Source organism: Salvelinus namaycush, chromosome 1 (genome assembly GCF_016432855.1).
Source record: "Salvelinus namaycush isolate Seneca chromosome 1, SaNama_1.0, whole genome shotgun sequence".
Classification (NCBI taxonomy): Eukaryota; Metazoa; Chordata; class Actinopteri; order Salmoniformes; family Salmonidae; genus Salvelinus; species Salvelinus namaycush.
In genome coordinates this window covers 68,030,525-68,057,884 of record NC_052307.1, presented here as the reverse complement: position 1 = coordinate 68,057,884, position 27,360 = coordinate 68,030,525, and the positions used below count along the sequence as shown (strand labels likewise).

Below are 27,360 nucleotides of genomic sequence, written 5' to 3'. Positions count from 1 at the left end.
ATTTTTATGGAATTAGGGTGAAGAAATACAACTCTGGTTTAACACTTAGACATTTCCTCTCTAGCCTATAATAGAGAACACTGTCACATAGGGCCTACCTGTCAAGGATATGTTAAGGATTTTAACAACTCATGTACTGTATAAGATGTGAAAAAGACAGGTTGTTCCTTATACTAACAATGAATAGAGAATAAAAAATAAAGTAATGGACATCATGCATTATTTGTAAAATACATTTAATCCCTTAATACTTGGGCAACAAAACCAAAATCTAAAACAGGAGAAAGGGCACAGATTTAAGTGGCAGTGGGCTATTGAGTCTCAAGTCACTACATTGTGTATAGTGTTTTTACAGTAGGGCAGTGACATAGATACTAAAGAGAGACACTCTTTTGCTGGCATTGTTCTTTCACCTTTGTGTTGTACAGCATATACAGCCATGTTGCTAATCTTCCCAACCTTTAGTAACTCAACTGATTTCTCAGTCCTGCACACTGCCACTGAAGCCGACACCCATTTTTCTTTTGACAACGTACCAGACAAAATATCACAATGAAAGGCATAGCTACATTGTCTTTACATGGTCATTAGTACAATAATATATAGCTGTACATGATACAAGACACTTAACCATATATCAGCATAGGCATTATGTGTTAACAAGACTAGGTTTTGGTTGGCTTAGAAAGCCATACAGTCTATTATGTAGGACTACACAAATGATGGAGTGAGTATGTGTGAGTGTTTAAGTGCTTATGTGTGTATATAGGTGAATGTTAAGGGCCTGGTTCCTTTTCAGTCCCTAGCCCCTACCCCTTCAGTGTTAACAGATCTGAAAGGACTGGATGGGTGTAGATAATAGGATGATAGCTCCACCTAGCCATCTAATGGATCAGATTCAAATCTGTGAACTCTGAAGGGAAGCTGAAGATCGAAATGGAACTGGTAAGAAGTGCTTTGCAGTTGAGCAGGCAACCAAAGTCACAGTGGAGCAAGAATGTATGACAAGAGCTCCCCCTGGCTTTGGAACCATAGCAATGGAATACCATGAAGCATCACAACAGGTCTGCCCCCTAGTGGTGGGTTGGTCGTGGACTTGACTTGTTAACATGGCCAGTATTTGACTTCCTGACACAAACACAACCTCTCACAACTGCATGGTCAGTGGTATTATACAGTATCATCATACAGCACAGATACAACATTGTCCGGCAAGTCCCAGCATAATAAGATGTTTGACTGTTAGAGTATAACAAGCAGGCATAAAAAGGATTCTTTGAAAATAAACTAGATTTGTTTGAACGGCTGAAGGTGACAATTTTTTTTTTTTGCGTTTATGGCAGCTGGTATTCCCATGCGGTCTCCCGACCAAGTACTAACCAGGCCCAGCGTATTTTTTACCCCGTATTAGGTCCCTTGGCTCATCTCTGCAACGGGCTCGCTCAGGAGAGGTGAAGGTTGAGTCATGCGTCCTCCGAAACATGACCAGCCTGGCTGCCTACTTCTTATTACACTGCTCTCTTAACCCAGATGTCAGCTGCACCAATGTGTCAGAGGAAATACTGTTCAACTGATGATTGGAGTCAGCTTGCAGGCATCCAGACCTGTCACAAGGAGTCGCTATAGCAAGATGAGCCAAGGAAAGCCCCACCAGCCAAACCTTCCCCTACCCCAGACGGCACTGGGCCAATTGCGCCATCCTATGGGGCTCCCGGTCACGGCCGGTTGTGTCTGGGTTCGAACCCCATGCTGTAGTGTCGCCTCAGCACTGCAGTGCGTTTGTCCGCTGCGCCAGCCTAGGAGGTGAAGCTTCTGTAGGTATGCATAGTACACAGCAATAGGTTAAGGACAGGACATTCAATGTAGTTTTACAAGAACAAGGTGTTGTTGGGGAGGATGGGACATTCCACTCATAAGGCTTGGAGGCATGGGGTCTCTTTATGGCTTAGATTGGTAGGTGTTATAAAAGCACAGGGGAAACTATCACCTCTATTATCTTGGTTTTAGATGGGACAGACAAATCAATAGTATCCATTCACTGTTTCTTTCTGGTTGTTGTCTATGGAGAAAAGTCAGGCAGACAAGCAGTGAGTGCAGAAAAATGTGGGGAGAAGGGATTCAATACAATATCCATGCTTGCCAGTCATAAAGCACTGCAAATATATACAGTTTATACATATACATTTGAAAAAAGATTGATAAACCAACAGAATACAATGTTTTGGACTCCAGCAAAGTAGCAATACTTTACAATTAAAACAAGATAATTCCAGGATCTGTACTCATGTGTGTGTGTGTGTGTGTGTTTAAATGCCATGCCAATGTAAACCTCAACATTTTGTACAGACTAACATTAGTCAAAATATTGAACAGCTATCTGTGACTGACAAGAATAGTTGGTACCGCATTATCAAAAACTGTGTGAGAAGATGCATTTTTGATCTTGTACAACTGACAAACTTGGCAAGCAACTATTTGAGGAAGTGACAGGCTATAAAAACAAAAAAGGAAGATAAATATTTTCCTTCAGTCATTGGCTAGTATCTCCAGAGGTCACTAGCCCTTGCTTCTTCCCTCTGGACTTTAGTACACCGGGCTGTTGCGGATCCCACAGCACAGGACCATACTAAAGGTCATCTCAAAGATCTGACAGGAGAGAACAAAGAAATGAGAGGGGCATTATGGGTCTCTTCATAGAGATGCCAAGGATCCCTTATCTTGTATGAGCTACACTTCCACACAAGCTACATACTCTCATGATACTCACCATAATAATAGCAACTATCAGGGCAGCGATGCCAATCAGGTAAACCTTCTCGTTAAAGAGCTCCCTGATTTTTCCATGGCAGTCCTGTCAAACAAAATAACACGAGTCAAAATTGTATTTTGTGGCTTATGCACTATATAACCAACATTCTGTATTGTCCTCATAGTTGGCCCTAGAGTACTTACTGTAGTGGTAGCGGAGACTGACTTGGGGCACATGTCTGTAAAACCTTGGGTGATTAACGTAGTGAACGCGTTGCTGATGCCCCTACCACAGCATTCCAACTAAAAGAAAAAGGCACGTGTTAGTGGAGCTTTATTAGTGAGATGTGTGTCTGTTTGGATGTTGCTATGAGATTCACTTTACCGTGTGTTTAAAATCAGCTTACAAGTGAGTTTTGGACAGTTTTTCTTTTAGTTTAAGTATGAGCTTGACTTACCGTCTCATGGAAGACCTTCAGCACAGCAGCGGCAGCCTGTTTCTTGTCCTTGTCCTGGTCTGTTATAGTGTTTACTACAGAGTTCTCATAAACATTGTCATAGAAGGTAATCAGCTCTTTGGAAATCTACAACCAAAAGGACAGGATGTGTCTGGTCAGGTTATGACAGATATGGAACTCTGAAGGAATAACTGAATGTGGTTATTCCACCCTCAGTTACTTTGTCATGATCACATTAGAGCCACACTGACATTATCAATGGCTTTTAACTCGATCATGTAGTACTGTATGCTACGCTGTGTTTCAATATACATTTTGTTTTTGTGTGTGTGTGTGTGTGTGTGCAATGTGTTTCTGTGTGTAAGATCAGAATTTGTATGTGTCCTCACCGAATCTTTGTGCATGAATCCAAAGATTCCAGCTGCCACCTCACAAGCGAACAGGATCACCAAGCAGGCAAAGAACTGGAGGAAAACAAAGCCATTCATTCAGTGGACAATTTAGGGGATAGCTGGGAATGGGCTGGCTAGACCACATACAAGTGACTCTTTGCTGCATGGTGTTCTGTCTGTATGACTCACTGTTCCAAGAAGACACTGAGACTCCTGAATGGCACCATAGCAGCCGAGGAACCCGACAACCATCATCACTGCGCCAACAGCGATCAGGATGTGAACACCTAAAATAGAAATGGAGAGAGAATAAACAAAGACAATTTTGTCATTAGTCAATATTCTACAGAACATTGCTAGTGTGTTTACTCCTTTATGATAAGTGCAGTCATCTTAACTATCACCAGGTGGCATGAGTTGGTGTTATTTATTTGGTTTAGCATGTTTTAATTCTGCCTAAATATGGAAACTTTGCAGTTATTTACACAAGGTGCTTGGCTCTCAATCCAATGCAATAAGCATTCATGTCTCGTGTCAAGACACATCCAAACATTGTAGATAAATGTTATTCTTATGAAGAACATATGGCATAAGAATTGAAGAGAATGCAGGAGTGGGGAAGGATATTTTGTTTTCAGTTGAAAGGTTTATAATATATCAAAGTTGTCTCTCGCCAAGCTGTGCATGTTTTGTTTTTACAGCTCCTTGGTGTGGTCAGATTTCATTAGCCCCTTCCATCATGCCTTGTGTTCATCCATCAGATGCTCAGACAGGGCTAGCATGGTAAGCATGGAAACCCAGGGTAGCTCTACTGACCTTGGTGTGCTGGACTGATTTTACCCATAAATTCAATCATAAAACCTGCGCTTAGAAATAGTCCCACTATGCATTTAATGCCTAGGGCCTCACACTGAATGTCAATCAGGGGGTTTAGGTGATAATATACACTTCCTGTGACGTCATCATTAAACTTTAGCATGTGGTCCAACAGTTGCCTGAGCCACCGCTTCCCAAGGCACGTAACATTATTGTTCAGTTTTGTTTCAATGACGACAGCCCTGACGTTTTGCGGGGATAGTAGTTCCGAGAAGATAGGGCTGGTGTGAGGTGAGCTGTGTGGCACCAATTTATCAGCTGAACAGTGAATGCAGACCGGGGTAGAAATGACTGACTAACCACAGACAATATGTTCATTTTTGGCTCAAGAAAGTCATTTTGTTATGCTTTAGTTTACAGGCCTCTTCTCTTTCTTGTCCCCTTTCTCTCTCAGAAATTCAATTCATGGGGGCTTTATGCAAAGTATTACGGTACCAATTTTGATAAACCAACTTGGGGAAAAACACATCCTTGCTTGAGACCCTATACTGGGCTTTTAATAGGGGTACTGTATGCCACTGTCTCCTATGATCTCTCCCTCTCCCTCTCCCCATCCATCATCCTTAAGACCTCCACCCACACCCCACAGACTACACTGCCATTCCATCCCTTTACTCTGTCCTTGATAGATACAGGGAGGGGCCTGGTCACGATTTGGGTTCATGTTTTTTTTTGTCCTGTATAATGTAATCGCAAAGCTTATTGGATTCTCGTCCTCTCCCATCCCCTCATATTCCAGTGAAGGGACACAGACAGCCAGAACAGCGCCTCTCTCCTGCCTGCTCGCCTGGCTCATTTAAAAATCGATGGCTTGGAGGCTGACCAAGTGCTCCTTCAATTTCCTTGATTGTGGCTGTGCGGCGGGGGAATTGAATCACGGATGGGGAGCTTTTTACGAGCGCTGCTCAGCCATCCCTTACCATGACATCATCAGAACAAAACAGGGGCGTGACCGGCATGTTTAGCAGTGGGTCGATGCAGTATCACGCCCTTCTCTCTCTTTCCCTTTTCTTTACCACTTGTTTGAGATATATCCATCCGTTCATGCATTTGACCAATCTATGCATTATCAACAATGTATTTCCTTTCATCTTAGTTTTCATCTATATACAAGTTCTAAAAATGTTGCTCTGAGAGTCAACTGGTTGGCTAAAACCGCAGACTAGTCTGGAGGCCTCAGTTGGATAATCCAAACAGCCTCAGAGAAAACTCAACATTTTTGTATTTGTGACCTGTGGTGAGCAGCAAAAACATGTTTTTTTTCTTGTGGGAAGCGGTGGCACTGATGACACATGGTAGCTCTCTAGATTTCATATGACCAACGTTTGAATCATCCTTCCTACCCACTTGTGTACTAGTGAGAACATGGTTGCTACCATAAGACATAATTGGATACCACTAAATTAGAGGGAAGAGTGAACAGAGCCTACACAGTCTTTCCATTGGGAAGAAAAGGGCATTTCAACCAAACTGGATCTTTTTATTATTACCAAAAATTGTAAATGTTAAAACACAAATAATATGTGTAATTACAAATATGGTGAAATAGTGTAGGCTTTGGTCTGAGGTAAATAGTCTTTCTTCTGGTTGATTAATCAAGAGGTTCCAAACATCAGAGCCCCTGATGTGACCTACTCTGACCTCACTCATAGTGGATGAATGGTGACCTACACTCTTAGCACCTTTTTGTCTATCTAGAACCTAAAAGGGTTCTTCGGCTGACTCCATAGTGGAACCCTTTGAAGAACCCTATTTGATTCCATGTAGAACCCTCTTCCACAGAGGGTTCTACATGGAACTAGAGGTCGACCGATTATGATTTTTCAACGCCGATACCGATTATTGGTGGACCAAAAAGTCCGATACCAATTAAAATCGGCCGATTTATATATATATTTTTTTTTGTAATAATGACAATTACAACAATACTGAATGAACACTTATTTTAACTTAATATAATACATCAATAAAATCAATTTAGCCTCAAATAAATAATGAAACATGTTCAATTTGGTTTAAATAATGCAAAAACAAAGTGTTGGGGAAGAAAGTAAAAGTGCAATATGTGCCATGTAAGAAAGCTAACGTTTAAGTTCCTTGCTCAGAACATGAGAACATATGAAAGCTGGTGGTTCCTTTTAACATGAGTCTTCAATATTTTCAGGTAAGAAGTTTTAGGTTGTAGTTATTATAGGACTATTTCTCTCTATACGATTTGTATTTCATATACCTTTGACTATTGGATGTTCTAATAGGTACTTTAGTATTGCCAGTGTAACAGTATAGCTTCCGTCCCTCTCCTCGCTCCTACCTGGGCTCGAACCAGGAACACATCGAAAAACAGCCACCCTCGAAGCAGCATTACCCATGTGTAACGGATGTGAAATGGCTAGCTAGTTAGCGGGTACGCGCTAGTAGCGTTTCAATCAGTTACGTCACTTGCTCTGAAACCTAGATGTAGTGTTGCCCCTTGCTCTGTAAGGGCCGCGGCTTTTGTGGAGCGATGGGTAACGATGCTTCGTGGGTGTCAGTTGTTGATGTATGCAGAAGGTCCCTGGTTCGCGCCCGTGTCGGGGCGAGGGGACAGTTTAAAGTTATACTGTTAGTTACACATGCAGAGCAAGGGGAACAACTACTCCAAGTCTCAGAGCAAGTGACATTTGAAACGCTATTAGCGCGCACCCCGCTAACTAGCTAGCCATTTCACATCTGACATTAGGCTGGTGTAACCGGAGTTGATAGGCTTAAAGTCATAAACAGTGCAATGCTTGAAGCATTGCAAAGAGCTGCTGGCAAAACGCACAAAAGTGCTGTTTGAATGAATGCTTACGAGCCTGATGGTGCCTACCATCGCTCAGTCAGACTGCTCTATCAAATCATAGACTTAATTATAGCATAATAACACAGAAATCCGAGCCTTAGGTCATTAATATGGTAGAATCCGGAAACTATCATCTCGAAAACAAAACGTTTATTCTTTCAGTGAAATACGGAACCGTTCCGTATTTTATCTAATGGGTGGCATCCATAAGTCTAAATATTCCTGTTACATTGTACAACCTTCAATGTTATGTCATAATTACGTAAATTTCTGGCAAATTAGTTCGCAACGGGCCAGGCGGCCCAAACCTTTGCATATACTCTGCGTGCAATGAACGCAAGAGAAGTGACACAATTTCACCTGGTTAATATTGCCTGCTAACCTGGATTTCTTTTAGCAAAATATGCAGGTTTAAAAATATATACTTCTGTGTATTGATTTTAAGAAAGGCATTGATGTTTCTGGTTAGGTACAGTCGTGCAACGATTGTGCTTTTTTCGCAAATGCGCTTTTGTTAAATCATCCCCCGTTTGGCGAAGTTGGCTGTCTTTGTTAGGAAGAAATAGTCTTCACAGAGTTCGCAACGAGCCAGGTTAGCAGGCAATAATTAACTAAATATGCAGGCTTAAAAATATACTCTGTGTATTGATTTTAAGAAAGGCATTGATGTTTATGGTTAGGTACACGTTGGAGCAACGACAGTCCTGTTTCGCAAATGCACACCGCATCGATTATATGCAATGCAGGACACGCTAGATAAACTAGTAATATCATCAACCATGTGTAGTTAACTAGTGATTATGATTGACTGATTGTTTTTTATAAGATAAGTTTAATGCTAGCTAGCAACTTACCTTCGCTTCTTACTGCATTCGCGTAACAGGCAGTCTCCTTGTGGAGTGCAATGTAAAGCAGGTGGTTAGAGCGTTGGACTAGTTAACTGTAAGGTTGCAAGATTGAATCCCTGAGCTGACAAGGTAAAAATCTGTCGTTTTGCACCTGAACAAGGTAGTTAACCCACCGTTCCTAGGCCGTCATTGAAAATAAGAATGTGTTCTTAACTGACTTGCCTAGTTAAATAAAGGTGTAAAAAAAAAAAAACTCTACCTCTACATGGAACCCAAAAGGGTTTTTACCTGGACCCCAAAAGGGTTCTACCTGAAGCCAAAACAGGTTCTCCTGTAGGGATGGCCGAAGAAACCTTTTTTCTAAGAGTGTAGTGCCCCGAAGAGACCCGGGGCCCATTCTAAGGATACTATTCACTCTTTGCCTTTTGTACATATCATTTGACTAGTTTGATTATTATAGGCACGGAAGAATATTCTGAAAACTGCACTTTGTCAAGTACTGTATGTGTTAAATCCTTCAGGTAAAGATAAATAATACAAGATGCTTCAAATGGATCTTATGTTTATTTGAAACACATTGTTCTTGGGTGCATGACCAAGGATATACAGTACAATGGATTTCCACTGAGTTATCACTGGTCATTGCTTGTATGGAAATTATATGAGAAACAGGGAGAAGTGCTGACCACCCCCAGGTCATCTAGAAAAAGTTTGACTCCTGACCTCATTGTGTTTCAGTTCTTGTTTTATTCAAACTATTATCGGTCTCTCTGGAGGATACACTTTCTTTGCGTGTAATAAACACTAAACTTGAAGTTAGATTCCAATGTACACCATATAGGCCAGTTACCGATAATTGTGTTAAGTTTAAATTCAATGCCACAGACTACATTCTAAACTTCTACGGTACGGGTGTGACGTGAGCTCCGCTACCTCGTACAAACTGAAAAGCCACTGCTTATGTCACTACCTGAATGTGTCTTTGGCTGCGGAAAAACATGTAGAGGCTGTACCAGCCTGTGCACATGAAAACTGATACAGCACCGTGGTACTGGATAGTACAGTACTTTCCAGAAAAGTTGTGTGTGTGCTTGTGTGTCCATGTGCATGCGTGTGTGCATGCCTGTGAAAGCTAACGCATCTGTTAATCTCATTAAATCTCTGGGCAAGCAGCTGGCTCAGAGGGGAAAGACCCTTGAGTGAGAGGAAACATGAGGTCCAACACCAGCTCTGGAACCAGTGCACTCTATGACATCAGGCTCTCCACACCAGTGCTAGAGTGCCCAGATGTGCTGCGTGGGGCCTATCACAGGAGGAGAAGGTATAGGCATGAGCGAAAAGAGAAAGATGGACAGAGCAAGATAAAAACAAGAGGATTGAGATGATAGAGAGAGTGGTAGGGAGGTGGAGAGAGGAGTGACAAAACAAAGGAAGGAGGAAGAGAAAACGAGGACAGAGGGAGGTAGACAGAGCTGAAGAGGAAGGAGAGAGTGCAACACAGATGTTAAACACAAACAGATGGGGACAAAGCTGAACTTCAGTAGAAAGTAACAGGCTAGAGGGGAAACTTTCTCAAGAAGAGGGTGGGGGAGTATGAGGGAGGAGACTGGTGAGGAATTTTTTCCTTTCATAAAAAAAAAAAAAAAGCAACAAGGACCATGCTCTGAAGAGAAAAATACTTTATGTAATGGGCAGGCTGTGATTTTTACTCTTTTTTGTGCTGTGTGTACGTTAATGTCCCTCTCCTGTTCCATTTGTTTTTGCATGTTTCAAACAAGCAAGTAAATTGTTGAAGGACATACAAACCCAGTTGCTGAAAAACAACCACAGTCTCTTGGTTTCTCTTAATCATCTCTGAAGTGGCTGGAGAGAATATATGTTAAAATAATGCCCTGAAAACATCCACAACATCATTGGAAATCCTGAGGATGGATTGTGCTCCAGTTGGCTACTGTTTATTAGATCTGCATGGACATTGTGCATCTTCATCCGAATCAAGGCTAAATGGCTGTAGTTTCTTCTATTGCAAGTTCACTTCCCCCTCCATTTTACCTCCTTTATTGTGATATGTTTACCCTTCTGACATGAATTTACAAATGATAAAATGAATGACCTAACAAGGAAGATGATTCATGAAGCCAACTCTGAATGCAGATTTTGAACGTTGCAGCTAGTGAAAATTGAGGTCAGAGAGAGGACGTTTATGAAGGAAGTTCACCGCACAAGGAAGGAATTTCATGTGGAGTATACAAAAGGGCGGACAAGTTTGACCCCCTGAGAAGCAGGACAAATCCCTTGCTGCTTTTAGTAACCTCAACGTAGTCATACAACCACAGCCAACTAACTACACAGTATCTGACAGTGAAGTGTGAGTGATGCCACACTAGAGCTGAACATGACAGAGGAGTGCATCTGGGGGTCATATAGTGGAACACCAGCTTTTTAAGACATGCAGAGTCCAGACTCTGGAAGCAGTTCAGTGTTACATAAACCATACAGGCTCCATTACTGTTATATAATATCTCTACTTAAAGGACATTATCTAGAGGAAGTGGTAGCGAGAGGTATGAGCGGGAGTGCAAATTTAGACTCCTGGGGCAGGGGTGGCGCTAATAAGCATCTTCTGGCATCTTCTCCCCTCATGGGTGGGCCTTTACTGGAATCTATCAACAGAAAAGTGGACATAGTACCGTGTGTTTACTCCCACTGAGTGTTTAATGGGCCTGTAGAATTACCCTCTTACCTCTCTCCTCTGTCCAACCTCACAAGGCTTGAGAGGAACCTGAGTACCACCCAAGTCCTGACAAAATTACATTACATTTAACTGTGGTTTTATTGGTTGTAGTTAATGTAACATTTAAATCACACTTATTTTAATTTGAGATCCACTCTCGTTCTCTGTTCCTCAATATGGGTTGATTGCGTAATGTAAGGTAATGTGGGTTATGTGGGTTAAATCTGGTTATAGGTCAAAGGCAAATGTCTGTTTGTCTTTTCCTGTGAGGCTGGGTGTGTAACTTCCTGTGCACGCCACAAAGGTTCTTGCTCTCTGCAATACAGTACTGTGTTGTGGTGAGGCGCCCAGTTCCATCTGAACATAACCAGACTGTCTCATAAAACATTTACACTTTGGACCAGAATTGTTCAAACTAGCAAACATCATACACTGGATCTGTTCTCACTGACAGACCACTGGAGCAATAGGCAAGTACAAATCCCTTAACTTTCACAATCACTAGCTGGGAAAGTTGCTTTTAGAACACAGAGCTACTATTTCAAAAGTTCCAATGAATCAACATCGATACAATATCACCAATTATCAAGCATGATGAATTTGAGTCCTTACTTGCTTATTTTCCAAAGTATAACATTTCTACAACATACATCCAGTATCAAGATTTTATTTATTTAACCAGGTAGGCTAGTTGAGAACAAGTTCTCATTTGCAACTGCGACCTGGCCAAGATAAAGTAAAGCAGTTCGACACATACAACAACAGAGTTACACATGGAATAAACAAACATACAATCAATAATACAGTAGAAAAATCTATATACAGCATGTGCAAATGAGGTAAGATAAGAGAGGTAAGGCAATAAATAGGCCATGGTGGCGAAGTAATTACAATATAGCAATTAAACACTGGATTGGTAGAATGTGCAGAAGATGAATGTGCAAGTAGAGATACTGGGGTGCATAGGAGCAAGATAAATAAATACAGTATGGGGATGAGGTAGATTGGATGGGCTATTTACAGATGAGCTATGTAAGGTGCAGTGATTTGTGAGCTGTTCTGATAGCTGGTGCTTAAAGCTAGTGAGGGAGATATGAGTCTCCAGCTTCAGTGATTTTTGAAGTTCGTTCCAGTCATTGGCAGCAGAGAACTGGAAGGAGAGGCGGCCAAAGGAAGAATCGGCTTTGGGGGTGACAAGTGAGAGATACCTGCTGGAGCGCGTGCTACGGGTGGGTGCTGCTATGGTGACCAGTGAGCTGAGATGCAGTTGTACAGTAGCAAGGCTGCAGTACTTCCTACTGCTACTCTCACAAAGCAGATCAATAGCATTATGATATCCCCTTGCACAGAGGTGGGCAAACTATAGCCCATTCAATCAGGCCACTGTTGGATGTCTAAAACTAGATAGAAAGTATGTGTAGAAATTACAATGGGCCTATATATTTTAAAATAACTGTCGGCTTTCTGGCCCCCAAATTAATTTTGACAAACAACTTAGGAAAAAAATAAATATATATACATTTTTAAATTCTATTGAATTTCAAAGTCCCGATGTGGCCCTCGAGACTAAAAGTTTGCCCACCCTTTCCATAGCAGGTATTGCTATCCTGGCTGTGCAGCCCCTTCAGCTGTCCCCAGCCATCGATGGCAACCCACTGGGCTGGGACAAAGGGGGCTGTGTCCATGGAGCCCCATGAGGTCAAGGCCTGCCCAGGCCATTACAGTGGAACTTCCCATCACCATCCCTTCTATTCCAACTTCACAGACTATGTCCCAAATGGCATCCTATTCCTTTCATATTGCATTACTTATGGGCCCTGACCAAAAGTAGTGCACTATGTAGGGAGTATGGTGCCATTTGGGACGCATCCAGTCTCTGACCCAACGAAACACACAAAATGGAAGCTGATAATACATATGAGCGACCTACTAGTGTCACTTCCACTACCAATTGTGTACTACAAGAAGAACACCATAAACACTTTCAAATTCATGCACAAAGTGAGTGGGGTAATGCCTTCCTCTAATAGACTATTTCAGGATATTTTAATGAGTCTTCACTTTGCCGGAATCGCTTAATTGTTGAGACAGTTGCATTCAAAGATTTGAAGTTGGTCTTACATTTGAAGCTATGCCTTGTAATGACTGGGAATTTACAATCTTGTAGATGATTATAATGTCATGCATTATGCAGTTAGATATCACTTGGGTAAGATGGATGTTAGTCGGCTAATATCTATGTTAATAACGTCTGGTTAATCATGACAGGCGAATGACCACAGTGCTGAAATGAGAGCTTTTGTCTCTTATAAAACAACAATTAACCTAGTGTAAGAATGCACAAACTCTACACAAGGCTGTGTTTATCATTGTCTTACTCACAAAAATTACTTAGAAAAGCGTTTTGACTGATTTTAATGTCGTAACCTTAAGAAAGAGAGGATGTGACGAAAACAATCAATTACTCCCTTTCCTGTTGCTATTTAACAAATGCCTCTTACAGAACTTGGTTTCTAAGAGCCACGGGATTTCCATTAGGTCAGAAATATAATCATGGTCAGCATTATGCCAAGATTCCTTTAAGAACAGGGAGGGAATAGGACCCAGACAGACAGAGACAGAGACAGAGACAGAGAGAGAGAGAGAGAGAGAGAGAGAGAGAGAGAGGCCTAGTGAGAGACAGGGAGTAGTGGGGGGTGAGACAGGAGAATATCAAAGTTGACATAATAGTGAAACTGAAAACCTGATCCACTTGGTGTGTGGAATCATTGTCATGGTCAGAAAAACAGACAGTTGATCCTCTCTGGAGAATTGTCCAAGCCTCCAAAACATGTCAAGGCCTTAATGTAGGCTAGGAAAATGACAACATAAAAATGATGTTTACAGTTTTCAGAATAAGAAATGTGTGTGCGCTCAGCAACAGTTTCTCAACAGAGATAGCGCGTTAACACCGCTATGGCTTCTTCTATTTGAATTCCACCCATACTGTTACATGGGTACGACTTAATGCAGGATGTGGTGGTGACAGAATGTTTTATATAGCTGGTCTGTTGTGACACTTTCGCAACACATTTGGGGTTAGAGTGCTGCGACCCTTGCTTAGGGTGCTTTTGGTCTTCTTTCAGACAGAAATAAAGACCGCAGCTATAGAACAATTGGTCATAGCCCAAAACACCCAGCTGCTAACTAAGAATAATACGATTACCAGACGGGATCTCCCTTTTTAGTGCAATGGGAAAATCCCTGGCAACCTCAGTCCAGAATACATACATAGTGGACTGCCACAAGAACGATAGTATTCAGTGAATTGTGAGGTATAAACCCAATACTACTGTCGCAGTACTTGTACTAAACCAAAATACCTGTAAATGTTTGGTAGATACACAAGTCTTATTCTGAAACTGGAAGTATGTGTGGGTAGTAGTTGTCTAAACAAAGATATTGGATAAACATGTTTCTTGCTCAACATGTGAGTGTAACCGATGTGAAATGGCTAGCTAGTTAGCGGTGGTGCGCGCTAATAGCGTTTCAATCGGTGACGTCACTTGCTCTGAGACCTTGAAGTAGTGGTTCCCCTTGCTCTGCAAGGGCCGCGGCTGTTGTGGAGCGATGGGTAACAATGCTTCGTGGGTGACTGTTGTTGATGTGTGCAGAGGGTCCCTGGTTCGCGCCCGGGTATGGGCGAGGGGACGGACTAAAGTTAATACTGTTACATGAGCAACATAGGCTACATTCTTCCTGATAACACAGGGGACTTTTCATTCTGTAAACCCCTTCATAAAAAGGTTAACTGAGGGAATTTACAATTCCTCACTGATGGCATTTATTTTTCCAAATGAACCCACACCCCTGATTGACAGAAATCAAATGAACCCCTATTTTGAATCATTTAATTAAACTACTTCAGTAACCCTAAAGGAACTCCCATTACGTTTGATCACTTTGGCCATAATAGTAGAAAAGTGGAATCTGCCATTTTAGAAAACACTGAGGGATCAGTGGAGCATTGGGATACTGTTTGTTCTGCTTGACCTTGTCCCTGAGCACTCCAGGGGAGTACAACGACACAATGGACCAGGTGTCAAATAAGAGAGAACCCAGCTCACAACACCATGTTTATAACACACATATTCACCATGTTAAATGCATGGTACAGTATATTCTGAAGACAAGGAGGGAGAGTGTTAAAGTACTTACTGTTTAAGAAGGTGGTTGGTGCTTGATGGCCGTCAAACTTCAACTCTAGCAGGCTGCTGGTGTGGCCGTCATGTCGAAGCCACAGAGCCACGCCCAGGACCACACCTCCTGTGAGCTGGACAGAAGAGAGGGAATGAGAAAATTGGAATAGACACATGCACTCACATAGAAGAACCAACATTAATTGACCTTGCATAATTCACTTTGAAGCCTTATTTTGTTAGGTGTAGCAAATAGAACTTCAGTGTTGTTCATGTTCTTTGCAGACTGAACATTGTCACTTCCACCACCCTCTTCTCTAAAGCAACAGTGTCTCTTCCTCATCTCCCTGCCAATGTAGGAGTCAATGGTGGAATCCCTGTGACTCCATGCTTTACCTAAACTGACTGAACTTTTATACAGCCCAGGTTTCTATTTCAGCAGTGTCTGGTTTCTCCCTGAATTTGGATGAACAGTGAAAAGTATTTTCTACCATAGTCTCCATTTTGGCTCTGAGAATGGGGGACTTCTTGGCCCCCTGTCTAGTGCCTCTCCAGAAACTGCACAGAGCTGAACATAGGAGGACAGAAGAAGTGGGGAAAGTGAGGCGTTATTCAAAGATTCATTTCTAAATAAATGTTTTATTCTATTCAGCAGTATAGCAGCTGGGGACGCCAAGAGTGGATTGGTGTTGATAGATCTTTACGGTTGCTATTAGGATGGGGAGCGTTGGTGCTTAGGTAATTAATCTACACAGCACCGCTTCTGCTGCAGTCCCAACAAACACAGGCAGCACAACTCTGACTAAGGAATGTCCAGACAAGTGGAGGACAAAGGAGGCCCTGCTCACCCAACCACTCCCCCAGAGTCCTGTTAGCCCCCTGCCCTACCTTATGATATGAAAGCACAGCCACATCTGTTAATAGCTGCATAACAACACAGAACACTGGAAGAGACCACCACCCCACCCTCTCTGACAGTGGGGTGGTGGCTGTAATGCTTCAGATGAAGAGAGCTTTCACTAAGGCTTCCTGTACCTGGAGTCAGTGTCTCTACAAACTACTACTGTACCTCTGCCCTGCAGTTGGTAAAATCCATCTAACTGGACTTAACTCCAAAAGGTTTATTAGGTTAGTGAAATGTAATATATCTAACCCATATCTTCCCAGAAGGAATATGTTAAGACTTAACCTAAGTTAGCTGTATATTAATCATGGTCCCTCTGGTTGAGTTCATTCCTGAAAATAGCCTTCCCTACCCAGCCTCTCTGCTCTTCTCTCCTCCACATCTCCCTCAGAAAGCTTCATTCCACTGCTGAGGCTCGCTGCTGCCTGGCAACCAGATCAACACTGCAGCCTGCCAAAGGGTGAGGCCCCTGAACGGTTGCATTCTGGAGCAGCCAAGAGAGACGTCTGCACAGTCGTTTCTTTTGGGATTTTTGTAATTTGGACATGAATATACTGTATCTAGTACTTGAGACAGACACAGACCCCGAGACACAGTATAGTGTACATAAATTACATTAATATGATGCTGTATCATACAATGTTTAATATAAACTTGTTATTAACTTTGTTTTCTCACAAATGGAAAGAGTCCATACTTATTTCCAAATTCTATATTGAGGCCTAATGGTCCCAATAGTATATAAAGTTAAAAACAAATTCCTTAGGTGTTGCTAGGGAAAAACTATGAATAAGAGCAGTGGATGAAGTCCAGTGTCTGGAAAGGCATGCCAGTTCTCTGCAGCTCTATTGTCACCCTCCTCTTTTGGGAGTCTTCCCTCACCCCTGTCAGCTGTTGCTGTTCCCAGTATGGGCAAAGGGCCGCTCCGATATCTACTGTAGACACACTACGAGCCCCCCCCCGCAATAAGTCAGGTCTCATCTCTTTCGCCTTTCCAACAGACTGGCCTGCGAGCAACCTGCAGAGACAGGTGGCTGCATGGGGAAAATAACAGAGGTAGCATGTCAGTGCACAGTCAGTTTGCTTCCACGCCAGGGGGTCTCAATGAAGAAGGGAACTTTGGACTCCTTTTCCTATCAGGACACCAAAGCCTTATGAGGGCAACAGAGATATTCCACTGTGTTTGATTATCTGTGTGGTTTCTGCGGCAAGATTCCACTGTAGGATGTTAAACAGTTTGGAAAGTATTCCATGGTTCTATCCCAAGTACAGTGCTTCTTTCCATTGCCTCCTCCCATCCATGTACTGATCAAGCCCCAATCTACTTAGAGTTGGTTTTATAGGCCACAAAAAAGATGTCACCACAGACAACAGTCACTATTCCACTAACATAATTATTAGCTAACAAAATGTTTATACAATATTGTTACTTTAGAAATTACAATGATACGACACAGGTGTGAGCATTCAAATCCAATCCATTATTATTATTATTATCATCATCAAAGTGGTACGAGGCCAACCAAGTGACTTGCAAGAGAGTCCACCCATATCATTATATTAACCCTATCAGATGAACTTAATCATGTCATTTCCATGTTAGCTAAAAAGTTAAATTCACAGAACACACCAAAACAGCTACTATCTTCAAGTACACATCATGAACTGCTTATCTGACTTCCCTCAACTCTTGCCCGAGAAAGAGCATTTTCAGCATGTTCAGAGTTCGAGAGATAAATGTGTCACTTATCTGTGCGAGGAAGTACAGTACATGTTCTTCCTGTACTATGACTGGCAAACACAACATAGTATACCTCAGTGCCAGTACCCCACTGTGTTTCCCCTTTGCTGTATTATAACTGTATCCTGATACTACAGAACTACATGCCTTGCTGCTGCTATCTGTCTGTCTGGGACCAGATAACATACCACCTTACTGCCCTAGCACCTCAGCTCTTTTTACTGCAGTCTAGTGAGAGGGCTATTTCTGCCACATGCCTTGTGTGCAGGGGGTTGTAAAATGCTTGGCATGCTGCTGCTGGTGGTGGGAATGGCTCAAATGCAGATCCTGTAAACCACGGGTCAGCCACCAGCCCCTTTCAACTCTACTCTGATTTATATTCTGAGAGACCCATCAGTCTTGTCCTTGGAACGCGGGTACAAGAGGACATCCCCTGGCATTGTTTAAATCAGAATTGTATTTGATATATCTCAATGACTTGTTGTCGCGGCTCAAAAGGCAATCCACAGGAATGAACAAAGGTTTTCATGTGAAAGGATGTGTTCAAACTAAAGGTAATTAGATTAAATAGAGATTTATTTTTTGCCAGCTTGTTCTTGAAGCCACCTGTTCAACATATGCAAAATGGCAAGGGTAGCAACCCCTAAACAATTATTGGGGGAAATGCCTTAAATTTAATTTACAATGACAGCCTTTGGATGAATTACCCTTGAGAGAAAAGAGAATGGATGATATACATGTCCAGTCTAATGGATATGGTCATTGAGCAAGCAAAAGACCTGACATCAATCCATGCAACCACTTAAGCAATCATGAATCTTAAAATGAGTATCTCTTAGTCTCCACTGATGACTGCTATGCCACACCCCAGCTCCTACTATAATTCATCCTTTCCAACCTTCTTCATGACTGAGCCAAGACTCACAATGAATTTCACTCCCACATGCACAAGTGCGTGTCTTGGCACAGTCAATGATTTTTCACATGCAGTGCCCTCACCTAATCTGGGGTCACCCAAAGTAGCGTTAGGGATATGTTTACAACAATAGTCCGGAGGTCTACCAATACATGTCCTTCTGATTGTTGTGGTTCTATACACGCTCTTAAGAATACTTCTGCCTAATCATCAATCAATAACATATCCCTATAATAAAAATATACACCTCAAGACAAAATAATATGGAACGAGCTGCAACAAACACTCAAACTGGACAGTTTTAACTGTATCGCTTCATTCAAAGACTCAATCATGGACACTCTTACTGACACTTGTGGCTGCTTTGCATGTTGTATTGTTGTCTCTACCTTCTTGCCCTTTGTGCTGTTGTCTGTGCCCAATAATGTTTGTACCCTGTTTTGTGCTGCTGCCATGTTGTGTTGCTACCATGCTGCAATGTTGTGTTGCTACCATGCTATGTTTTTGTCTTAGGTCTCTATTTATATCCTGTGTTTAATTGCTATATTGTAATTACTTCGCCACCATGGCCTATTTATTGCCTTAACTCCCTTATCTTACCTCATTTGCACTCATTGTATATAGACTTTTTGTTTTCTTTGTTCTACTGTGTTATTGACTGTATGTTTGTTTATTCCATGTGTAACTCTGTGTTGTTGTATGTGTCGAATTGCTATGCTTTATCTTGGCCAGGTCGCAGTTGCAAATGAGAACGCGTTCTCAACTAGCCTACCTGGTTAAATAAAGGTGAAATAAATAATATATAGTGTTGTGTTGTCTCTCTTGTTGTGATGTGCGTTTTGTCATATATTTTTATTTCATGTATTTTTAATCCCAGCCCCATCCCCGCAGGAGGCCTTTTTCCAGGCCGTCATTGTATCTGGCTTGCCTAGTTAAATAAAAAAGATATGTCTTCTGACTAAATGTTATACCAGACCAATTTACACAAGTGAATGGTTCACACAGGGACATAAAAAGACTAAGGAACATTTCACTTCCACTAATGAAAGGATGGAGTGAAAATCTGTTGGGTTTTGAAAAATTTGCATAAACGTTTGTGCTCTTTTTGTCAAAGTTTCCCTCCATCCAAATGAGTCATCCACAATTAAAGTTCCCCAATGAATCACAGATAGAAAGGCATTTCGGGGGATTTACACAATGATTAACGGGCCTCTTTTAGTAAAATAAAAAATGGCAGAATTTAATCAAGTTCTTTGGAGGCAAAAACACTACTGAAAATTAGGGGTGTAAGTATGAGATTATGGAGGGACAACATCGAGGTATTCCAATCTAAACAACGCCTGAAATGTGATCTGTAGCCGAAAACGGACCACAACCTATGTTCTTAGTTCCTGCACAGTCATATTCCGGGCAATCATATCCTGCACTCGGTTATTATTTCTATCATTATTTTAGTTAGCAACATAATTTCGAATCTTCACATATCGTGACGGTCTGTTCCCGTTGCGGTTCCTAAAATATGGCTGCTCTTCTACCCATATTCGCGATAAATAAGAACGCACCTCATATCTCCATATGGCCGCATAGGCTACGAGTCTAGGTCTATTCAAAAACAAAACCGCTATTTTTATTTTATTTGAATAAAAATATAAAAATAAAACAAATAAGACTACTACATCGGCATCTGCAGGCCTATTTGGGTGAGGTTTTCCCCAGATCGTATACCTATTTGGCAACAACATCAACAAAAAAGACAAAATAAATCACGAACTATTTTTAGCAGGAAGAGGGGGAGGTTACTGCCCCTATAGACAAACAACCAAATGCTTGACCAGTTAAAAGTCTATATAACAAGAAAAAAGTCTCACCCAGAAGATGAAGTTGAAGAAGAAAAGCATGTATTTGATACATTTAGTGCAGCCTTCGACTCCCATAGTTGAAGTATTCAGATCCCTTTCGGTGGTGATGCGACGGGCAAGAGACACAAGGCCAGGCGGTTGTTGAATGAAAATAATCCGTTTCCCCCCCCCCACTGGACTCTTTGTCGAGGTCGACGGCAACACCCAAGTACTCCCCGCCCCTTAAAAACTAGGTGGAAGAGACTCAGGCTGCTTGCCAACAAGATATGTAGGATACGCAATCCTTTCACGTGACCCGCCTCAGTTTTTTAAATTAGCCTCTCTCCTTGCACAAATCGAACAATATTGTTGTACAACGGTGCCGCCTACAGAGAAAAAGGGGCATGGCAGCCTATGTCTATTGGGCCAGTGGGTGGGTTTAGGGCCGCTATTATACAATTATTGTTAGGCCTACTACAAGACCCTGAGTGTGCATAGAGTCGACTTTTTTCTTCCATAGGTTTATCTGTGACTGGGGCTCCAGGTAGCATGGCATCAAACTGTCGGGGTCTGTGTTGTACTCAGTTTTGCATGTTAGTAGGCTAACTAGTTTAAGGTGTAGCCATTCACTTTGGCCTATAGAGAGGCTACGTACAGGCTGCTGTATCATATGGAGTGATATTGTTATTGACATCCTGACAGGACAGGTTAGCTCTGAGATGGAGGTGGAAGCTCAATTACTGAGAATTTCTAGTGCATGCATTTTTCATGGCTCATTCAAAGACCCAAATCGAGTCTTTACATTTGAAAAGCCATTTGAAGTTGGAATACTTCCAGAATATGGTAATTCATCAAGTGTGATTCTTTGGGAAGCTATACCTCAGTCACACCACATCTCTAGAAATCACCACCAAATATATATATAGGATATAGAGTGCAGATCTAGTATAGCATTATTCCAGCATACAATAGGCCTAGGCTACTTTAATATACAGTATGTTACAAAGACACAATGACAACAAAGATCATAAGTAATGTAGTAATACAAGCTTAGATTTGGGGATAGAGTAAGGCAGTCACACTAGCTCATAGTCATTTATAAATTACAATTTGGTTATAATGAAATAACAGTTGAACAGCAGGGAATCTTCCAGATGGTGCTTTATGCTGTCCATGTATTGCTGTTTTGTGTCCACTGGGTGTCAGCACTGTACTATATCTTCATTTTAATGGATTAATGTTTTCTGACATTTTTTACTGTACTTTTCATGAATCATGTATGAAGAGGATAGCTGGGCATACTATATGCGACACTCTTCAAGTTGTGTGTTTGTGGGTCATAGTTGCGTCCTTAATGGTCCTGGGGATATGATAATGACTGCTCCATCAATCAGTAGTCATTTCAAAGGCTGACCAGGGATCATCAACTAGATTAAACTGCAGAACAATTTTTTTTGTTGTTGAGCGGTTGGTCGGGGGGCCTGAACATAATTTGCAGACTGCAAATTTCCCGCAAGACGCTCAAACAGATATAATATTTGACTAAAACATAATAATTTCAAACCTCGGTTACATTTGTTTGTATACAATCACTCAAACTGGACAGTTTTAACTGGATCGCTTCATTCAAAGACTCAACCATGGACACTCTTACTGAAAGTTGTGGCTGCTTTGCGTGATGTATTGTTGTCTCTACCTTCTTGCCCTTTGTGCTGTTGTCTGTGCCCAATAATGTTTGTACCCTGTTTTGTGCTGCTGCCATGTTGTGTTGCTACCATGTTGTGTTGCTACCATGCTGTGTTGTCATGTGTTGCTGCCATGCTGTGGTTTTGTCTTAGGTCTCTATTTATATAGTGTTGTGTTGTCTCTCTTGTTGTGATGTGCGTTTTGTCATATATTTTTATTTCATGTATTTTTAATCCCAGCCCCATCCCCACAGGAGGCCTTTTTCCAGGCCGTCATTGTATCTGGCTTGCCTAGTTAAATAAAAAAGATATGTCTTCTGACTAAATGTTATACCAGACCAATTTACACAAGTGAATGGTTCACACAGGGACATACAGTGGGGCAAAAAAGTATTTAGTCAGCCACCAATTGTGCAAGTTCTCCCACTTAAAAAGATGAGAGAGGCCTGTAATTTTCATCATAGGTACACTTCAACTATGACAGACAAAATGAGAAAAAAAATCCAGAAAATCACATTGTAGGATTTTTAATGAATTTATTTGCAAATTATGGTGGAAAATAAGTATTTGGTCAATAACAAAAGTTTCTCAATACTTTGTTATATACCCTTTGTTGGCAATGACAGAGGTCAAACGTTTTCTGTAAGTGTTCACAAGGTTTTCACACACTGTTGCTGGTATTTTGGCCCATTCCTCCATGCAGATCTCCTCAAGAGCAGTGATGTTTTGGGGCTGTTGCTGGGCAACACGGACTTTCAACTCCCTCCAAAGATTTTCTATGGGGTTGAGATCTGGAGACTGGCTAGGCCACTCCAGGACCTTGAAATGCTTCGTACGAAGCCACTCCTTCGTTGCCCGGGCGGTGTGTTTGGGATCATTGTCATGCTGAAAGACCCAGCCACGTTTCATCTTCAATGCCCTTGCTGATGGAAGGAGGTTTTCACTCAAAATCTCACGATACATGGCCCCATTCATTCTGTCCTTTACACGGATCAGTCGTCCTGGTCCCTTTGCAGAAAAACAGCCCCAAAGCATGATGTTTCTACCCCCGTGCTTCACAGTAGGTATGGTGTTCTTTGGATGCAACTCAGCATTCTTTGTCCTCCAAACATGACGAGTTGAGTTTTTACCAAAAAGTTATATTTTGGTTTCATCTGACCATATGACATTCTCCCAATCTTCTTCTGGATCATCCAAATGCTCTCTAGCAAACTTCAGACGGGCCTGGACATGTACTGGCTTAAGCAGGGGGACACGTCTGGCACTGCAGGATTTGAGTCCCTGGCGGCGTAGTGTGTTACTGATGGTAGGCTTTGTTACTTTGGTCCCAGCTCTCTGCAGGTCATTCACTAGGTCCCCCCGTGTGGTTCTGGGATTTTTGCTCACCGTTCTTGTGATCATTTTGACCCCACGGGGTGAGATCTTGCGTGGAGCCCCAGATCGAGGGAGATTATCAGTGGTCTTGTATGTCTTCCATTTCCTAATAATTGCTCCCACAGTTGATTTCTTCAAACCAAGCTGCTTACCTATTGCAGATTCAGTCTTCCCAGCCTGGTGCAGGTCTACAATTTTGTTTCTGGTGTCCTTTGACAGCTCTTTGGTCTTGGCCATAGTGGAGTTTGGAGTGTGACTGTTTGAGGTTGTGGACAGGTGTCTTTTATACTGATAACAAGGTCAAACAGGTGCCATTAATACAGGTAACGAGTGGAGGACAGAGGAGCCTCTTAAAGAAGATGTTACAGGTCTGTGAGAGCCAGAAATCTTGCTTGTTTGTAGGTGACCAAATACTTATTTTCCACCATAATTTGCAAATAAATTCCTTAAAAATCCTACAATGTGATTTTCTGGATTTTTTTTCCTTATTTTGTCTGTCATAGTTGAAATGTACCTATGATGAAAATTACAGGCCTCTCTCATATTTTTAAGTGGGAGAACTTGCACAATTGGTGGCTGACTAAATACTTTTTTGCCCCACTGTAAAAGACTAAGGAACATTTCACTTCCACTAATGAAAGGATGGTGTGAAAATCTGTTGGGTTTTGAAAAATGTGCATAAACGTTTGTGGTCTTTTTGTCAAAGTTTCCCTCCATCCAAATGAGTCATCCACAATTAAACTTCCCCAATGAATCACAGAGGCAAAGGCATTTCAGGGGATTTACACTTCACAATGATTAAAGGGCCTCTTTTAGTAAAACAAAAAATTGCAGAATTTAATCAAGTTCTTTGGAGGCAAAAACACTACTGAAAATTAGGGGTGTAAGTATGAGATTATGGAGGGACAACATCGAGGTATTCCAATCTAAACAACGCCTGAAATGTGATCTGTAGCCGAAAACGAAGAGGATAGCTGGGCATACTATATGTGACACTCTTCAAGTTGTGTGTTTGTGGGTCATAGTTGCGTCCTTAATGGTCCTGGGGATATGATAATGACTGCTCCATCAATCAGTAGTCATTTCAAAGGCTGACTAGGGATCATCAACTAGATTAAACTGCAGAACGATTTTTTTGTTGTTGAGCAGTTGCTCGGGGGGCCTGAACATAATTTGCAGACTGCAAATTTCCCGCAAGAAGCTCAAACAGATATAATATTTGACTAAAACATAATAATTTCAAACCTCGGTTACATTTGTTTGTATACAATCAAGTGTCTCTCTGTTATGACTGGGAATACTTGGGAACATAATTCCACAAATTTAAATCACTTGGAGATGATCTTCTGGTGTTTTTACAGTCTTTTATGTCCAACAATAAAAAATATAATAAAAATATACAAAATTGTTGTTGTTGCAGCCCAGAAAATTTGGTGGGCCAAATAAAACCACCAGTGGGCCAAATTCGACTTGCGGGCCTCCAGTTGGGGAACCCTTTCCTAGACAATAGATGAGACCAGTCTAAGATCAGATCACTGATCTGGAGTATCCTAATGTTGATAAGGTTATTGATGCTGTCTCTAAGCTAATAAACTCATATGGTCTTGAAAGCTGTTTTAACATGTGATTGAATGGGCACAATTAAAATGACCTGTAATAGCTTTTGTTTCAACTCACAAGAGGCCACAAGAGGGCAGTGTCTGTACTGCATAATAAACATACTTCTCTCCACATAAGTACTTTTCCCACATAAGTATACTATGTATACGTACCAACAGTACAGGCTGGTGGTTGTGGTGTAATAGTGTGGGGAATATTTTCCTGCACACCTTAGGTCCCTATATACCAATTGAGCAATGTTTCCAGGCCCCAAATAATTCAGGCTGTTCTGGAGGCAAACGGGGGTCCGACCCAGTACTAGATGGAAGTACCTAAAAAAAACTGTCCACTAACTGTATATGAGTATACTATTTATAAGTAGCTTATATATACAGTACCAGTCAAAAGTTTGGACACACCTACTCATTCAAGGGTTTTTCTTTATTTTTACTATTTTCTACATTGTAGAATAATAGTGCAGACATCAAGGCATGAGGAATGCAGAATGCTTTTCCAAAAGTCTTGAAGGAGTTCCCACATATGCTGAGCACTTGTTGGCTTCTTTTCTTTCACTCTGCGGTCCAACTCAACCCAAACCATCTCAATTGGGTTGAGGTCGGGTGTGGGGGCCAGGTCATCCGATGCAGCACTCCAAAACTCTCCTTGGTCAAATAGCCCTTACACAGCCTGGAGTTGTGTTGGGAAATTGTCCTGTTGAAAAACAAATGACAGTCCCACTAAGCACAAACCAGATGGGATGGTGAATCGCTTCAGAATGCTGTGTTGCCATGCTAGTTATGTATGCCTTGATTTATAAACAAATCACTGACAGTGTCACCAGAAAAGCACCCCCACACCATCACACCTCCTCCATGCTTCATGGTGGGAACCACACATGCAGAGATCATCCGTTCACCTACTCTGCATCTCACACAGCGATTGAAAAAAAAAAACTAGATTTCCACCGGTCTAATGTCCATTGCTCGTGTTTCTTGGCCCAAGCAAGTCTCTTATTATTGCTGTCCTTTACTATTAGTTTCTTTGCAGCAATTCGACCATGAAGGCCTGATTCACGCAGTCTCCTTTGAACAGCTGATGTTGATGTGTCTGTTACCTGAACTCTGTGAAGCAATTACAGTTGAAGTTGGAAGTTTATATACACCTTAGCCAAATACATTTAAACTCAGTTTTCACAATTCCTGACATTTAATCATAGTAAAAATTACTTGTATTAGGTCAGTTAGGATCACCACTTTATTTTACGAATGTGAAATGTCAGAATAATAGTAGAGAGAATGATTTATTTCAGCTTTTATTTCCCTCATTACATTCCCAGTGGGTCAGAAGTTTACATACACTCAATTAGTATTTGGTAGAATTGCCTTTAAAATATTTAACTTGGGTCAAACATTTTGGGTAGCCTTCCACAAGCTTCCCACAATAAGTTGGGTGAATTTTGGCCCATTCCTCCTGACAGAGCTGGTGTAACTGAGTCAGGTTTGTAGGCCTCTTTGCTCGCACACGCTTTTTCAGTTCTGCCCACAAATGTTCAATGGGATTGAAGTCAGGGCTTTGTGATGGCCACTCCAATACCTTGACTTTGTTGTCATTAAGCCATTTTGACACAACTTTGGAAATATGCTTGGGGTCATTGCCCATTTGGAAGACCCATTTGTGACCAAGCTTTAACTTCCTGACTGATGTCTTGAGATGTTGCTTCAATATATCCACATAATTTTCCATCCTCATGTAACGCACTGGGCGTAGTGGGTGCGGAGTCAGACGCAGGAGGCAGGAGGTACAGAAATAGCGCTTTATTACGCACAGGAAAAATAGTACTTGCCAAGATACTGGGCGCACATACACAAATGCCCAAAACCAGGACCTAACCAGTCCGGAGGGAAAACCCATAAACAACACGCACTACCACACAATAACACTGTGGAAAATCAATAAGCCCGCACAAAGAGCAGGCGGGCCTACCGGCTTAAATAGCCCAACTAAAACCCAAACAAGAAACAGGTGTTACTAATCAGACAAAAACAGAAAAGGGAAAAGGGATCGGTGGCAGCTAGTAGGCCGGTGACGACGACCGCCGAGCGCCACCCGAACAGGAAGAGGAGCCACCCTCGTAGGAGTCGTGACACCTCATGATGCCATCTATTTTGTGAAGTGCACCAGGCCCTCCTGCAGCAAAGCACCACCACAACATGTTGCTACCACCCCGGTTGGGATGGTGTTCTTCGGC

At 41.8% G+C, this 27,360-nt stretch overlaps 1 protein-coding gene across 2 annotated transcripts; it reads right to left on the bottom strand.

Moving 5' to 3' along the window:
* Positions 1-217: 217 nt before the first annotated feature.
* Positions 218-20,657, bottom strand: LOC120047831 (CD81 antigen-like). Of its 2 annotated transcripts, XR_005476938.1 has the most exons (9): positions 20,485-20,657; positions 15,075-15,189; positions 3,788-3,885; positions 3,596-3,670; positions 3,207-3,332; positions 2,953-3,051; positions 2,768-2,851; positions 1,988-2,646; positions 218-1,812 (listed from the first exon to the last, which is right to left on the bottom strand). XR_005476938.1 is itself a non-coding variant. In XM_038993376.1 (8 exons), exons 1-8 carry the CDS (start codon positions 20,548-20,550, stop codon positions 2,584-2,586), a joined length of 726 nt encoding a protein of 241 aa, XP_038849304.1. In that variant the 5' UTR covers positions 20,551-20,657; the 3' UTR covers positions 218-2,583. The 2 variants fall into 2 exon arrangements, 1 of the variants encoding a protein (XP_038849304.1); XM_038993376.1 differs by having other exon boundaries at positions 218-2,646.
* Positions 20,658-27,360: the final 6,703 nt, after the last annotated feature.